The 17,358-nt window shown below is 31.8% G+C and overlaps 1 protein-coding gene across 1 annotated transcript; it reads left to right on the top strand.

Moving 5' to 3' along the window:
- Positions 1-5,452: 5,452 nt before the first annotated feature.
- LOC143049511 (uncharacterized) lies at positions 5,453-17,131 on the top strand. Its single transcript, XM_076223152.1, has 4 exons — positions 5,453-5,510; positions 9,996-10,209; positions 15,518-15,654; positions 16,501-17,131. Exons 2-4 carry the CDS (start codon positions 10,010-10,012, stop codon positions 17,121-17,123), a joined length of 960 nt encoding a protein of 319 aa, XP_076079267.1. The 5' UTR covers positions 5,453-5,510; positions 9,996-10,009; the 3' UTR covers positions 17,124-17,131.
- The last annotated feature ends 227 nt before the right edge of the window (positions 17,132-17,358 follow it).

Below are 17,358 nucleotides of genomic sequence, written 5' to 3'. Positions count from 1 at the left end.
GAAAAAAAAAATGTGTTTACTATAGTTTTGTCTAGTGATGAAATTTACTGTGTGAAACTGCTTATTTTATTTTGTTAATCTTGTTATTACTAATTTGTAATGAAAAAAATGACCTTTGGTAGTGTCTTTTTAATGACGTGACAACTAGACGGGTTATATAAAGAGGTAAGCATAAATGTACCTGTTAATTACCCCGACCATACGCGTATGGTCGGACCATATGAGTATATACCCATATGGTCACGACCATACGCGTATGGTCCAAATACTCAGATGGTCCGGAACATATCCAATATACAGGTGAAGTTGGGGAATTAATAATTTCAAAATTAAAATCATCTCGTTTGACGTCGATTCTACTACTAAGATTACCGCTTATTTCAAATTTGAGGTATAAGTCTAGAAAAATGACAAATGATCCGTGGTTGTTGTTTCTTTAATTTCTAGTTTTGGGGGATATTGTTACGCCATAGGGCTGTGTTTTCTGTTCTTCTTTACCTCTAACTGTATTTAAACAATCCCTATATATTAAAGTGGGACTTAGTAAATCGATAAACAGTCAATTCACAATAAAGGATTTCACCATCAACACAACAATATTGAATGTAGAAAGAATTATTCTTATAGCCATGCACTTTGTTACTTATAAGGGATCGCTGAGTCACTGGCTTTTGGTGAATATAAATGAGAAAGTTGGATATACTTTATAATTTATTGACCATATATAAGAAATAATTATGATATTTTACACATTAAAATGTCTTATAAAGTCAATATATTTCTTGGTAGCTGCCTGGTCCTCTTGCACGACGTATTTTTCAGCGAATAAAATATTGGGGACCCTATAAGGATATGGAAATAAACACGGTTATTCTTCTCGTGAGGATTACGTTTTATGATGATTCCTATCGAAAATGTACGATTACAATATAGTTATCTAGCTCTTCTTAAAATATCAATTTTAAAACGTATGAAATCAATTAAAAATTATCTACGCTTGTAAAATACAAATATTTATAAATTTGGTCGTTTAAATAAAAAGTCAATTTAATTAGTTTCATAACTCGTCAAATTATGTTTACTTGATAGGAATTTTTGAACTTATTGGTTCTCTGTCATTTAGAACCCAAGATGGCAATATATATATATAGACATCCATACTAGCCTTGAGCCCTGTAGCCCAACTCACGTGTGCAATTACACACAGCTCATTCTTGACACCATCCTCAATACTAAACTTTTTCTCCCTGTCGATCTTTTTGATGCAAATCAAATACAGACTGCTGGATACCTTGCATATATTTAAATGTGATTCTACCTACAACAATAGAAACAAATAAGAAATACACATTTACTTTGATACATGTGTTTGAAGTATAATGATCAATTATTTAACGAAAGTTTTTTTTCTATTTTTTTAGCGTATATGTTATGTATACTGATTGATGTACATTTTGTAGTTCAATTTAAGATACTAATAAAACTATTTTCATAAGGTGATGTAAAAGAGGGACGAAAGATACCAGAGGGACAGTCAAACTCATAAATCGAAAATAAACCGACAACACCATGGCTAATAGTTATCAAAAGTACAATGTACCAGGATTATAATTTAGTACGCCAGACGCGCGTTTCGTCTACAGAAGACTCATCAGTGACGCTCATATCAAAATATTTATAAAGCCAAACAAATAGAAATAACTTGTACGAAACTTCTTTTTTTTCTCGGGATTCGCATATCATGGAATTACACAGTACTGTCGTTCTCTTTTCAAACATCTTTTTGCACACCGTGCATTTAAAACCTTGCGGACTGTAATTCCATGATATGCGTCTCTATTTGCCATATACACGTTAACTCTCTATTTACGCAAATCTGCTTTCTGCTTTAATTTCTTCAACTGCAACCTAATATAATGTATATTGTAATGAAGAACCTCCCTGTTCTAGTGTATTTTACCTTCTCTACACTAGATTGTTTTATAAGAACATTTCTTGGTCCTTGTTCCATATGTCCGCTATTTAATTAAAAAGCGTCGTAACAATATATCAATGGAACCCAATCAGAAAAGTCTGGAAATGGAAAGAACAGCATCGATATATCTGAATGTGAAATTAAATGATCTGACTTGTTTGATCTTCTTGTTTTTAAAAATTTTCTAAAGAAACTGACTTATACGAAAATAAGAGGTGGGAAGGGAGAGGCACTCAGTTCGTTACCATAAGAATGACGCTCGAATAAAAAAAGGTTAAAAAGGCCAAATAAAGTACGAAGTCGAAGAGCACCGAAGACCAAAAAAAAAATCCGAAAAGTTTTGCCAAATTGAGGTAAGGTAATCTATTCCTGATGTAGAAAAGCCTTAGTATTAGCCTTAGAAAGACACGTATGATAGGATTGTGGATCTAAAATGCGAAGAGTTACTCTTATAACAACTCTGTGAGGGGTGCGTAGATGTCCGATAATTCTTCATTTTCTAGCAGCACAAGTTTCCTATGACTTAGTGTAGGTCGACTCAATTTATTAGCTTTATTTTTAATTAATTTTCGTCCTGATTTGGTATGACATATTTGCAATTGTGGTCGGAGGAAACACCATTGTATTAACATTAGTATATAAATCTTTTGATCGATTATGCCTTAAAAACTTGGACCAGATTCCATACATGTGAATTTCTTCTCCTTTCGTACAACGATGACAACGATAGTTTATGCAGTTAAAGTTATAGGAATGACGTCTTACATGCAATAACGACAGCATTTTGGGTGCCTTCTCAATCGGTACAAACTCGTTTTTCTGTAGTGTTTTTACAATTTGTGTCCAGTGTAAGTATTGTTTTAGAGGTTAATGATTTTGTAAAAAAAATCTACTTCCTAAAAGTTTGTTGTAATACGATTTTCAAAATGATTCATACAGGTTTTTAATTAAGAACCTAATTGTATCCAGCTTTCTCCAAACGGTACCAAGTTTTGCATTAGGAAAGAGACAGAAGTCACTGTGGCAGACAGCTTATGTCTAATAGAATTCCATAAGTTTGATTTTAAAATTTTATATTCACACACTTTGCCTTTGCAAATTACATCTAATTGATATGTAACAGCATAGATGTAATACCCATCTATGCATCTATGGTAACAGTTATTAAAAATGTCTACTAAAGTAAATTAAATAATACAACATCATATAAAATTGTAAAGTAAAAGGGTATTAGTCCTGGACGATTTCTTTATTTACGAAGATGTTGAATATATCAAGATAAAAACCCTCTATGATGCTTTGTAATTTAATTTATGTTATAGATATTGTAAGTAAACCTTGTATTTTGTAATATACGTGTTAATTTATTTAATTTGTAAATGATTCCGTCTTTTTAGATAAAAATGTAAATGTTAATGTTCTTATCAGAGCCTATAAAGTAAACAGATTTTTTATTTCACCTATCACTGACTATATTATCAAAATAATCACCGAACAACTGCTAGATGTTTTCACTGTGTGATCATATTGTAACTGTTTTGACAAGCCAAGATCAGATAGATCATATAATTACTCGTATCCGTCAGTCAGGAACTCATGCTATTTCAATTAACTTTCACTTAGATATTAATCAACATTTCATTCCAATTTTATCTTATCAAAATGTTGCAAATTTTGTTTTAATATCAAGTTTATTTACATGTTTATCTCCCTGTGTGTCCTGTTTGCTTCACACGAGTACTGTTTCATGGATAATGAATTTCGATTGAAAGCTTTCGGAATATTTGAGTGTGCTTAATGAAAAAAAAAGTATGCAGCACGACAAGACGCATCTCAAAGCGTTTTGGCCAAGATCTCTTGAAAAATGAAAAGGTTCCTAAAGGCAGTCATTTAAAAAAAATGGAATCTATTTTTCATTATTTTTTTATGCAATGCAAATTTGTGTTGTTTTGACTGTTTATACTTAAACTTCAAAACAAAATAAAGTTTAAATACAATACCGTGAAACATTTATTGTTTATAAAACAAAGTCGCTACATACATCATTAAATGAAATGCTAGTATTCCAGGTTTGGTAATGGGATTTTATTCATTATTCATTTACCTGTATATATTATGAAACCGTTTCTTTTTCAAAAGTGATGATTTTCTAAGGGTTGTTAAATATTTCGCGGTGGTGTTTGGACTAGTTTGTTTGCTTTTGGTCAAAATAATTTTTATTAACTATGTATTTGCATTCAGGTATCGCAGATCAAATTTATTCGTTTACAGTGTGTTAATTTACGTTTTTCGATGAGTTAAGCCTTCCAATTGATATTTTATCGTGTGGTTTTCTATGTTGTTATGTTATACTATTGTTTCAGAAGGTTTGGTACCATTAAAACGTTTAATCCCGCTACAAATGTTTGCACCTGTCCTATGTCAGGAATTTGATGTACCTTATGTTATTTATACGTGTTTCTCGTTCGTAGATTAGACAGTTGGTTTTCCCGTTTAAATGGTTTTACACTAGTAATTTTGGGGCCCTTTATAGCTTGATGTTCGGTGTGAGCCAAGGCTCCGTGTTGAAGACCGTACATTGACCTATAATCGTTTACTTTTATAAATAGTTATTTTAATTAGATGGAGAGTTGTCTCAGTGGCACTTATACCTCATCTTCCTATATCTAATGAATCCATTTTTCAAAACTCTAATTTGGCATTAAAATTAGAAAAATCATATTATCATGGGGAATATGTGTACTAAGATTCTAGTTGATTGGACTTTTATCAAAAACTACCTTGACCAAAAACTTTAACCTGAAGCAGCCGCCAGGACGGACGAACGGACGAACAGACCAGAAAACATAATGCCCATAAATGGGGCATAGCAATAACAGTTATTTTTCTCCATAAAATTGCACCTCATATATAATAAATAGAACTACATATATATCGCTTTACTTTTGCAAATATCACGCGGCATCTTGTGTTTCTGTTAATAAATCGTACAAATGAATGTGAATAATCATGATTAAACTGCCAGTTTAGATCATAAAATGTAAATATAAATATAAATCGAAACAAAAAATGTTCTCATCACATATTTTGTTTTTCGTCTATAATCATATGAAAGAAAATCTATTTGAGAAGAAAAGGGATTAAATGTTCAAGTAAGAATAATTATTGTAAGATATGTTAATAATTTGGAAGCCTTGCGATAAAGAAAAAAAACACATAATCTTAATTTACTTTGAAAGATCTATTCTGAATGGTAACACAAATGGCTTAATTTGACATTTTTATCATTTGATTTCTAGAGAGTGTAGCTTATCTTAATTTTATGCAGATAGATCGAAGAAATATATCCCGAAACATATGCTTAGGGTATCATATAATTTGACGATTTTCCAAAAGGGCGTGACAAGATCAATAGATCACCCAATCAGATATTAAACATCACTATAATCTGATTCTGAACATTATATTGAAATATAGTGTATGATTACAGTCTTTATGAATCATACTTGAGGATTCGACTGGTTAGAAATTGAAGGTAAGTAAAAGTGCATGTATCAATCGAAAAATACATTTTTGTGCAGCTTTATATATACATTTAATTCAAAAACAGATTTTTGTTAATCAAATGCATATTACCTTTTGTTACATTATCTTTTCAACTGCATGCTATTAAAAGAGAAGAGGCAGCCTCATTAGCAAGACTTATTGTATTAATACATTTTTGTATTTAATGATAAAATTGAGAATGGAAATGTAGAATATGTCAACAACCCAAAGAGCAAAAAACAAGGGCCTCAAGGTAGATTAGCGAAAGCTAATTGAGTCACCCTCTTTAAATAAAGTCATTACTTACTTACTTTTTACCTAAACGTTCAGTGAATAATTTTACATCTACTTCTGATTTCAATTCATGATCATCGGGAATGATGTATAAAAACCATAAATAATTAAAATTAAGTTGGAAAAAAACCAATGAATTTTATACGGTTGGTGTTGCCATAAACGGAGAAAAAATAAAATGCTTAGACGTCGCGTACGGTGTTGGTGATAATACGGGGTTTGCTTTCCAGTTCGCCTTTATTGCATTTGTTAGAAGTTTCGGAATTGATAACTATATAAATGTATATATCAAAATGTGCGTAATTAAAAGTAGAAATGGAATATGCCTTAAAATCAATATTTTTATTCATTTTTTACTCAAATGACCCCTAATAACACTGATTTTGAGCGTGTAGACAAGTAACACCGCGACATATGATCAGCGTTGCTTTGAAGTTATTCTTGTCATTTTTAAAATTTATTAAAAAAAAGTTGTACTCCTAGCAAGAGTAGTCTTTGGTGTAAATGGTGTATGTTTTATTTATGACGTCATCGTTAACTGGACGCGTCTGACCAGGACGAAAAGTTCACTTTGTTTTGTGGTCAAGCCGAAAATAGAAAAAAAAATATGAATAGGGTGAAGTTAAGACTGATTTTAAAAGGTAATTCAAATAGATTATTCCGAAAATGATATATCTTTTTATTCCGTATATAATAAGGAACAAAAATAAAAAGATTTGTTACAACATTTCAAAAGATCGTGGCAGAATTAATGATTTTTTTGAAATTTGCATTTCTGTCACAAAACCCAAATCTCGCATATTTTTTGGAGCTCATTAAAATTCGAGCAATTGCTGCAGATCCAAACCACAATTTACATATCCACCCTTCTTGTGTCAAAATTATACAATACATATACAACTTTCTATGTCTTCAATTAGTAAGTATTGTTTAAATTAAGTCCTGAATTGTTCATTTTATTAAATCCGTTGAAATGTCACACTCTCCGTTTTCTGACGTTTTGGCGTATTTGTTAAGTGTCTTATGGAAAGTAATAGGCAGTTGCAGTCTTTTCTACGATATGAAATTTTATTCAAACGTGAAAACTTTTTTTTTAAGTGTATGAAAAAAAAATTGTGTCGAAGTTTTAAGAGAAAATATTGAAAAAAAAAATAAACGCGATCTTTTTGTTTGTGTCTAGTCAAAATGTCACAAAACGACGTTTTTTACATTTTTGTTACAAGTATGATAAGTCATATTAAACAGTTTTGGACGGGGAAAATTTGAAATTACAATAACACAAAAAAATACTATATAACATTAAAATCTAATGTTCAGGGATTTTTTTGAACCCATTTTCGATCACATGTCGGAAGTATTAACGACACAGTCAGCGACTACTTTTGTCTAGTCATAATGTCACACGATGCTTTTTTACTTGTTTTGACGTTACGTTCTGTAAAACGTGACATGTAGTGCCTAACGTCGCAAATTACGGAAGCCTTTACGTGCCATGCTAATTAACTATTTCCAATATGATATAGCGAATTATGAATTTGATATAGCGAATTATGAATTTGATATAACAGATTATGAATTTGATATAACAAATTATCAATTTGATATAACAGATTATCAATGTGGTATTACAAATTATCAAATTTGATATAACAAATTATCAATTAGAAATAACAAATTGTCAGTTTGATATAACAAATTGTGAATTTCTCTACCAATAGTATGATTTAATTATAATAATGAGATTGATTGAAACATTGCGTAACCCAAATTGGCGCATTTTTTGTGTATTGATTCATTGTTTATCTGACGTCCAGCGACAAATATGTCATTGAATGCTTATTCGAAACTTTCTAAACAGGTTAAATGTTTCCCTCCCCTTTTATCTATTATTTGAGGCAGTTTTGGGGACTAGTTTGAAAATTTTCTATTCAGTACATGGGACCTGGGGTCTTAGAACGAACGATTATTATAGAAAAAAGGATCAATTTATATTGCACATTTTCAAGTCAGAACGAAATGGATAGTTCTATTGAGATATTTGTGTTTCTAGGAACATAGGAACATAAACAATGCAATTGAAAAAAGTAAATTGTCATGACCCTCAAAGACTACTGTAAATAATATCATCATGCAAAACCATAACTTTTTTTATAATTTTTTTTGATATAATGTCTCAACAGATTTTTATCGAATCTAATCAAAATTAATATCTGTATCTGTTTACTAATATAAGTTGTAATAACTTGTTTCCCAATCCACTATAAATAAATATGTTTAAACTAAAAGAAAAAGCAGCAGAACAGACAGTGGTTTAAACTTTTCAAAGTTTAAAAATATCCTGTTACAATCAAAAGAAAGAGAAAAAAATCTTTGCTCCAAGGGAAATTCAATACTATATTTAAATGAATATTATTTTTCTGTTTTAATTTAACTGTACTTCAAAAATATGTGCCGCTTTTGCATTTCGGTTCTATACGTAACAAGTCAAGCAAACCGCTCATATAAATTATGCTGTATGATTGAGCTGCATGAAATGAAAAAGTACGACGTTATTTATACAATGCATGGAAAATAACGTCAAACTAACGTTACCAAAACTAACACCAACACCGTACGCGACGTCTATATTTTCATTTTTTATTTTGAAAAACGGATATCGGTTGGACGACTCCTTTTGATGGCCAGTTTTGAAATGAGAGCCTTCTTAGAAAAATAATAGTGGCAAACGTTTTACGATTTAATAATTACCTACTCTTGCGAACACACATCTGAAAGTACATATCTTGTACAAAGAGAAAACGTTCTCTTTTGAATTTTCATCATTTAGAAAAATCAGCCGTGTTAATACACATTTTGCTAATTTGTTAGCGATTCTAGTCTGTGAGAAAATAGCAATTTAAAACATTTCAAACCCGTAAAATATGAAGTAAAAAAATCCGTAGAGCTGATTTATATTTTATCAACAAAAAGGGAAATCAGACACTTGCAGGTAACTTGTCATACATAGAAAACGTTGACATTTTTCTTCAATGACCCTCACCAGTTACATCAGATAAACACTACAATATTGTCATATGTTTACCTCACCTCTATTCAAATGTTTGATTCTGTTTGTCTCTCCTATTGTCCTAAGTTGTTCTCTTTTATTGTCTAGTGATTATCTTTTTTATTGTCATATATATGACACAGCGAGTCTTCGCTATTATCTTATATTTACCTCTCATATTATTCTGTTTACACCTTCTGTTGTCTTATGTTTGCATCTCCTTTTGTCCTATCTTATGTTTGCCTCTCCTATTATTTCGTTTAATGTTTGGCTCTCCTATTGTCTTATGTTCGTCTCTTATTGTTATGTTTGCTTCTCCTATTGTCTTAGGGTTGTCCCTTCTAATGTCCTATGCTGGTTTTTCATTTTGTCTTATTTTGGCCAGATAAATGTCGGTCTTACTTATTATTTATCAGTTTACGTTTAGGGCAAATGAAGGTCTTAATCCATCCGAAGTTTAATGTCAAATTTAAATTACATGTACAAATGTGCATTTAATGCAAATTTCTTTTTAGTATGCTGCACTTATACGTTTAGTGATGAAAATAAACTTTTGGTTGTATATTTCGATATATATATTATGTAATTTGATTTGAAACTACGTGTACTTTATTTTAACGATGTCTGGTATTTTGCGATGTAAATGATTCAACCACTACTATTTTTATGCCCTATTTATGAGCGTTATGTTTTCTGGTCTGTGTGTCCGTTCGTTCATTCTTTCGTTCGTCGTCCGTCTGTCCCGCTTTAGGTTAATGTTTTTGATGAAGTTGAAGTCCAATCAACTTGAAACTTAGTACACATTGCTCCCTATGATATGATCTTTCTAATTGTAAGGCCAAATTAGAGATTTCCTCCCATTTTCACGGTCCATTGAACATAGATCATGATAGTGCGGATGGAACATCTGTGTACTGGGGACACATTCTTGTTTTTTTTAATTTTCTTGTTCAATGTACACTTTGATTATAAATTGAGTTACTTAGTATATGCAAATAAAAACCATAAAAGTTTATAGATAATTATATTTTAACCTTTTTCATTGTTTTCTTTTTTTAACTAACAAGTGATGCCTACAGAACACAACACTTTATATAATGAATAGTGATAAATATACTAATATTTTAATTGTAGCCATTACACCTAAGATGGAAGGAAATAAAATAATCTGTAAACTTAGATCAAAATCACTCAGAACACCAAAGTGTGCTAGGTGTAGGAATCATGGCGTCGTCTCCTGCCTAAAAGGCCACAAACGATTTTGTCGTTGGAAAGATTGTCAATGTCCAAATTGTCTATTAGTGGTTGAACGACAAAAAGTGATGGCAGCACAAGTAGCCCTCCGAAGGTAAGAAGTAACGTAGTTATTGCATGTTACAGTAAAATTAATCGCTGGAATGTTTTGATAAAATTGTATGATCATATAATGTAATTGATTAAAAAAAAATAATCAAAGTTTGTGATCTATGAGTTTGAATGTCTTTCGTCCCTCTTTTACATGTTTTAATGTATGTCGGAAGAAAACCAAAAGGGACCATATGTATATTCCTTATCCCTCGGGAGGCCAAAATTTATGAATTGGGTTCGTGTTGCTTATTCTTTAGTTTTCTATGTTGTGTCATGTGTACTATTGTTTGTCTGATTGTATTTTTTCATTTTAAGCCAGTTTGTCTGTCCCTCTGGTATCTTTCGTCCTTCTTTTTTATTCAGATATGAATGAGAGGAAATATTTTAAAAACTATGGTACAAATGGTATAATTATATATTATCGGTCAGTAAACACTTGTAATTCAACAGTTTCAGATGCAAGAAATGTTTAAGTTGTTTCTTGAATTGTTGTTTGTTTTCGGACCTTTTTTTTAAATTATTCTCCCCCAGAAATAAAAATATCGAAGTCTGGAAGTCAAAATGAATAACAATTGTATTAATTTCATTACATAACTGCAATCATTTCTATGTTATTTGGTCTGTTGTTGAGAGTTATCTCATTGGCTATCATACCACATCTTCTTATTATTATAAAGAAATAGATACCTTTAGATTTATTCAGTTTTGATTCTTTATTTATAGATAATTGTACAAACATTGTATACCACATAGAACATATTAATACCTCAAAGATCAAATAAACGTGTTCCCTATCAACTAATCAAATCGTATTTATTTGTGTAATGGAATTTAACAGGCTATATCTAATAATTTTGTAAGATCTTCAATGAAACAGTATATTTAATTTCTGTGAAATAATAAAGTCGAGCACGCCCTTTTGCTATTTGTTAATATCATTTTCACTAATGTTTATATTGATATATTGTGTTACATATCACAGTCCTTTTGTGTGTTTATTATGTTTTTGATTGGTATCAGAAATTTTGCATCGATATATAATTTAAGATTTTACACCATGTTTTTTTTCTCCTTTAAATATGTGGTCACATCACATAAGAATGTGTTGTAACATGTATGTATATAAGTTGTACTTTCAAAGCTACAAATTAGTAATTTCACATGTATATATATTTGTTACCTTAAAATAGTAGATATTTAATGCAGATTGCTGTGTTAACTGCAAATGCAATTTGTGTCTTCCTTTATTAATATTCCTAACAATTTAAAGCAACTCCGATGGCTTAAAAATATTGTACCTTGACCAAAAGCAGTTTAAAACTTAATGCTGTGATACGCTAGCGCCTTAATTTTACAAACCTGTGCGTGGCTGTGTATTTATACATCCAGCACAACCTAACAGACGTCAAAATTTACTTTCAGTCTGGTTTGGATCTATGAGTTTTAATGTCCCTCTGGTATCTTTCGCCCCTCTTATATAAATTTTTACTGCATGTCGGAAGAAAACCAAAAAGGACCATATGTATATTCGTTATAATTCTAGAGGCTAATTTAAAAGTTTTTAAACTATAGAGTTATTGCTATTTGAAAATGTATCTTTTCCCATCGATTAAATAAAAAATAATGTTTGTCTCTTTCGTTTCCTTCCTCATTTCATATATCCAAGTAAGTGCATGTAGTAACTAAATAATTCTAAAACTTTACTTATTGTTGTTTTTATTATCATGATTTATAAATGTTGTTGATATTTACATGTACCAAGGTCCTGGAGAACATCGTATCTAAATGATTAATTGCCTACATGTACGTGCATTACATAATTGATACAGATAAAAACATGATTTCTGTGGCTTTCTGTTTATCAAATTAGTAAATTTTACTATCAAAGTAGAAGGCTCACAAGGGAGAGATCTGCCTAGAAGTTATAAATGAGTTAAAAATTGTGAAACAGTTTAAATTGATTTAGATATCGCCAAAAGTACAATACTGTCAAATTTGAAAATAAACACAGATGTACAATATACATCGGTACTGTAGTCGCATGAAATACCTCGCTATATAAGATGAGATTTTCGGGATGTATTAATGAGAGATACTTTAAAAAGAAAATCTAGAGGTTTACTATACGGTCCTCAACAATAGACAAGTGTTTATCCATCATATGAAGCTGTGAATGCGGACATTTGATTAAAGGTCCATAGTACAACTAGAGTTGATTCCAAAGAACATACAGCAAAAAAATTATGTCGAAAGAAATAAATATTATCTGAATACTTACTTATAAAGTAAAAAGTTAGGCTATCATCAAGTTTATCCGTACTAAATTATAATCCTGGTACTTTTGATAACTATTATCATGGTGGGAGTTAGTCCGAGATTACTCTGACGTCCAACGGCTGTTTTGCCAGACAAGCTGGGGCCGTGGGACGTCAGAGCTCGTCCCATATCAAAAAGTGGATATTTGCCCACCCAAAATAGATGCTCTGCTTCGTCGCTTCTGGTGCCGACTGACGTCCATGGAATTATATAAATCGGGCATCAATGTGTTCATTTTTCATTTATCTCTTCATTTATGTAAGTTTCACTTACCTGCCAACCTTTATTTTCTCATTATTAGACAGTTTTCACAGTGACCCATCGATTTCGGCATTTTGACTTTCACTTTCAAATGGACGTCAAGTTACGAGAGAGTTCGTGGTCTCGAGACTCAAATTATGCAAATATTTATATTTTTTCACCTCCTTTATAGATCGATGATTAACATTTAGTAGCCAACCATGATTTTTCACCTTCTTTACAGGAGATAGGTATGAAGCATTTAGTTCTGACCACGTTACAATTGGAAGCTCTCGGACATTTAGATAACTTGCATCGTAAATGAACGAGGTGTTACATTATGGTCATTTGCATAAATCATCACTGTTTTCTCGTGGTCACGTGATAATCTTTGAAAATGAAAGGCAAAATGCCGAAATCGATGGGTCACTGTGAAAACTGTCTAATGAGAAAATAAAGGTTGGCAGGTAAGTGAAACTTACATAAATGAAGAGATAAATGAAAAATGAACAGATTGATGCCTGATTTATATAATTCCAAGGCCGTCAGTCGGCACCAGAAGCGACGAAGCAGCGCATCTGTTTTGGGTGGGCAAATATCCACTTTTTGATATGAGACGAGCTCTGACGTCCCACGGCCCCAGCTTGTCTGGCAAAACAGCCGTTGGACGTCAGAGTAATCTCGGACTAGGTAGGAGTACAGTCATGGTTACTAAAATATACGTATCAATTGTTTTTGAGTTCTTAATATTTTCCACGATTAAAATTCATCAAATATCAGGGTTTCTGATATCACAAACTAGTCAAAACATTTACTAAATTTTATCATCGGTATAAGGACATCATTAGTAAATATAGCTCAACATGCAGACTTCTTATATATATACGTTCAGGTATTTCACATCCAATTTTTTAAGGAAATATTCTTTATAAAGCACAAAAATGTCAGTATTTACCTCAGAAACTAACAAAACCTTTAAATAGACTTATTAAGAAGGGATATAGTTACGATACTGTTGTCAGGTCATTAAAGATTGCATATTTTGGCGTTAATATTGATTCACTTATAGGGTCTTTGCATGGGAACAAAACACATTTATTCAAAAACCAGTTGTTGGCATGACACGGGTTATGTTCATCTCATATACGTTATGATGGTATGATACTAAAACCCCTAACGGGAAGGATTGTGCCTGATATTCATATGATGAAATCATAATCTTTCAATCAGTTTAATTGAAGTCTGGAGCTGCCATTTCAGTTAACTGCTAGTAGTCTGTTGTTATTTATGTATTATTGTCATTTTGTTTATTTTCTTTGGTTACATCTTCTGACATCAGACTCGGACTTCTCTTGAACTGTATTGTTATGCGTTTACTTTTCTACATTGGCTAGAGGTATTAGGGGGTGAGATCTCATAAACATATAAAAAGATGTGGTATGATTGCTAATGAGACAAATATCCACAAGAGACCAAAATGACACAGCAATAACAGTTATAGGTCACCGTACGGCCTTCAACAATGAGCAAAGCCCATACCGCATAGTCAGCTATAAAAGGCCCCGATAAGACAATGTAAAACAATTCAAACAAGAAAACTAACGGCCTTATTTATGTAAAAAAAAAACGAAAACAAATATGTAACACATAAACAAACGACAACTACTGAATTACAGACTCCTGACTTGGGACAGGTACATACGTAAATAATGTGGCGGGGTTAAACATATTAGCGGGATCCCAACCCTCCCTCTAACCTGGGACAGTGGTATAACAGTACAACATAAGAACGAACTATAAAAATCAGTTGAAAAAGGCTTAACTCATCAGATGGACAAAAATACAAGTGGACGTGGCCCGGTACTTATACATCCCGACACAAAAAGACACAATGAACAGATCTGAGAGTTACTCAGTTATCTGACAGCTAGTTCAAAGCCACTAACAACTAATAAAAAAATCATGCAACTAAGACTAAACTATCCGTGCACATCCAACATCCAATGGATTTAGTGTAAAGACGTCATAAACAGCCAGAGAAAAACATGACCTTGTGCAATGCCAGGTTACAGGTATCGACAGATTGTAGATCCATGAATATGTATATGCATATAACATACTAGTAATATTTAGTTAGGTTTTAATTTACTGATAACAAAATCAATATTTATACCAATAAAAGCAATATTCAATGATCTTATTACAGTGTTGAATAGGTAACCTTTAAGAATAAGTTTATTTTAAGGAGCGACAAGTTTACATGTTTAACGCAGCCGCATTTTTGCGCCTGTCCCAAGTCAGGAGCCTCTGGCCTTTGTTAGTCTTGTATTATTTTAATTTTAGTTTCTTGTGTACAATTTGGAGTTTAGTATGGCGTTCATTATCACTGAACTAGTATATATTTGTTTAGGGGCCAGCTGAAGGACGCCTCCGGGTGCGGGAATTTCTCGCTACATTGAAGACCTGTTGGTGACCTTCTGCTGTTGTTTTTTCTATGGTCGGGTTGTTGTCTCTTTGACATATTCCCCATTACCATTCTCAATGTTATTGATAGCTACATGTAGATAATGACATAGCAATACATAGGTAGATGCATTTCTCAACTAACGGATCATTTTTAGGAAAGCCATTACCTTTTAAAACTAAACAGTGTCTATTTCTGTACAATTCATTTGGACGTAGACAAAAGGAAACGCCAAATCTAATAAATGATAAATCGCACAACTTTAAGTAGCTATATATATTCACTGCAGGCACCAGTCGACAGAGTCTCCAAATAGAGTAACTCAGAAAGTGGTGAATGCTACGCGTGTGCTTCAAGAAAGGAGGATGATGCACAGAAGCCTACGACATCTGCAACAACGTGTTGTATCACGTGACATAATTTCAAGTATGTTGGTGGAATAATTGATGTATCCATAAAGTTAAAATGAAGTGATTATTTACATAGGCAACAATGGCATAAAAGTAAGAACATGTGGTAGGATTGCAAATGAGACAACTCTCCACGAAAGACCAAATGACACATACATTTACAACTATGGGTCAGCGTTTGACCTTCAATAATGAACAAGCTGTTTTAGGGTTCTGGGTTTTCACTTTAAAAAATACGATGAAAAAACTATCAAATTCGGAAATTCTTAATCAAATGTGTGTTATTAAAACTGCAATACTCATGGTGCCGCTGCCTTTTTTGATAGAAAAAAAATGCATTTTTAATGATACTTCATGGTTCCGGAATTTTCGAAATAGTATGTATAAAGAACACTACTTGCTTATTTTTTGGCAGTAAATATTTATAATCACAGTGTTTCTCGCACATTTCTGGCTATTATCACACCAATAGCCAACACTCATTTCTTCACTATAATATATATATATTTTTTTTTAGTTTTAAAAGGATATTTTTTTTACTCTTACCTGTTATTATATGCTAAAACTGGGTGGCACCAGACATACTTTTTTGCTTCTTTTTAACCATAATGTATTTTAGTATAGGTTTTGTGGTCAAATTTATTTTGATGAATTATAAACTGTTATATGTTTCTGTACATACATAGGAAATTAAGTTATATTCCGTATTAACATAAAATAAATACATTTGTGGAATATTTTAATGTTATACTTGGAAAAATTTCAATAAATATTGAAAAAGCAGAGGGAAGTATGAACGAAAGAGACGATAGGTACGGAAAAGTTACAAAGTACTTTATTATATTTTTTACTTTCATTTCAGATATTAATCAAAGAATTTTTCAGAATAATCCCACGAAAAACAACGACAAAATACTAGTAGATGAACGAATAAGAAGACGGCGTTGCTTTGCTGATAAAGATTTGGATACAGCTTCGGTTGGAGTAATAACAAAATTCAGTGAACCAATGAATACAAAAAGAAATGATTCAAGTTTGAATTTCATTAAAGTATTACCATCAAAGATCAGTATCCTTCGTCGTATGTTTCCTTGGAGCAATTCAAACATTTTAGAATTGGTATTACAGAGTTGTCATGGAGACTTGGATACTGCAATATATCAGTTAAAACTTACAACTTTAAGACAACAGGATTACACAGACAGTCAACGTAGTAGCAAAAATATCGACGTATATATATTACCCTTTGATAACAATCTATTTACGGGAAAAGATGGAGTCCAGGAGCAGTCTGACGGTGCTATTAACGACTTAAGATGTGGAGTTTTTACACGATTTACCAACATGTCTGTTAAAAAAGAAGAATGTTTTGACAATTCAAATTTAAATCACAGACCAGACTTGAATTACTTAAAAACTGAAAAGCTTAAATCGACATCTAGTGATTTGAAATTTTCTATTGCTTCAATAATTGGCGAAAATTAAATTAATTACAAAAGTGTCAAAGGGTTTTACTACGTGTTCACATTTGAATACTCGATTATTGACTACGTGTTCACATTTGAATAATCGATTATTGACTCACTGTTCAAATTTGAATACTAAATTATTGACTACGTGTTCACATTTGAATAATCGACTATTGACTATGTGTTCACATTTGAATACTCGATTATTGACTACGTGTTCACATTTGAATAATCAATTATTGACTACGTGT

This window comes from Mytilus galloprovincialis, chromosome 1, assembly GCF_965363235.1.
Source record: "Mytilus galloprovincialis chromosome 1, xbMytGall1.hap1.1, whole genome shotgun sequence".
In the NCBI taxonomy this organism is placed as follows: domain Eukaryota; kingdom Metazoa; phylum Mollusca; class Bivalvia; order Mytilida; family Mytilidae; genus Mytilus; species Mytilus galloprovincialis.
The sequence above is the reverse complement of the archived record's forward strand: the minus strand, read 5'-3'. Positions and strand labels throughout refer to the sequence as shown.

Coding starts and splice junctions, on each gene's coding strand:
- LOC143049511 (XM_076223152.1), top strand. CDS start 10,010: ATGGAAGGAAATAAAATAATCTGTAAACTTAGATCAAAATCACTCAGA. Junction 10,210..15,517: donor GCACAAGTAGCCCTCCGAAG/GTAAGAAGTAAC, acceptor TATTCACTGCAG/GCACCAGTCGACAGAGTCTC. Junction 15,655..16,500: donor ATCACGTGACATAATTTCAA/GTATGTTGGTGG, acceptor CTTTCATTTCAG/ATATTAATCAAAGAATTTTT.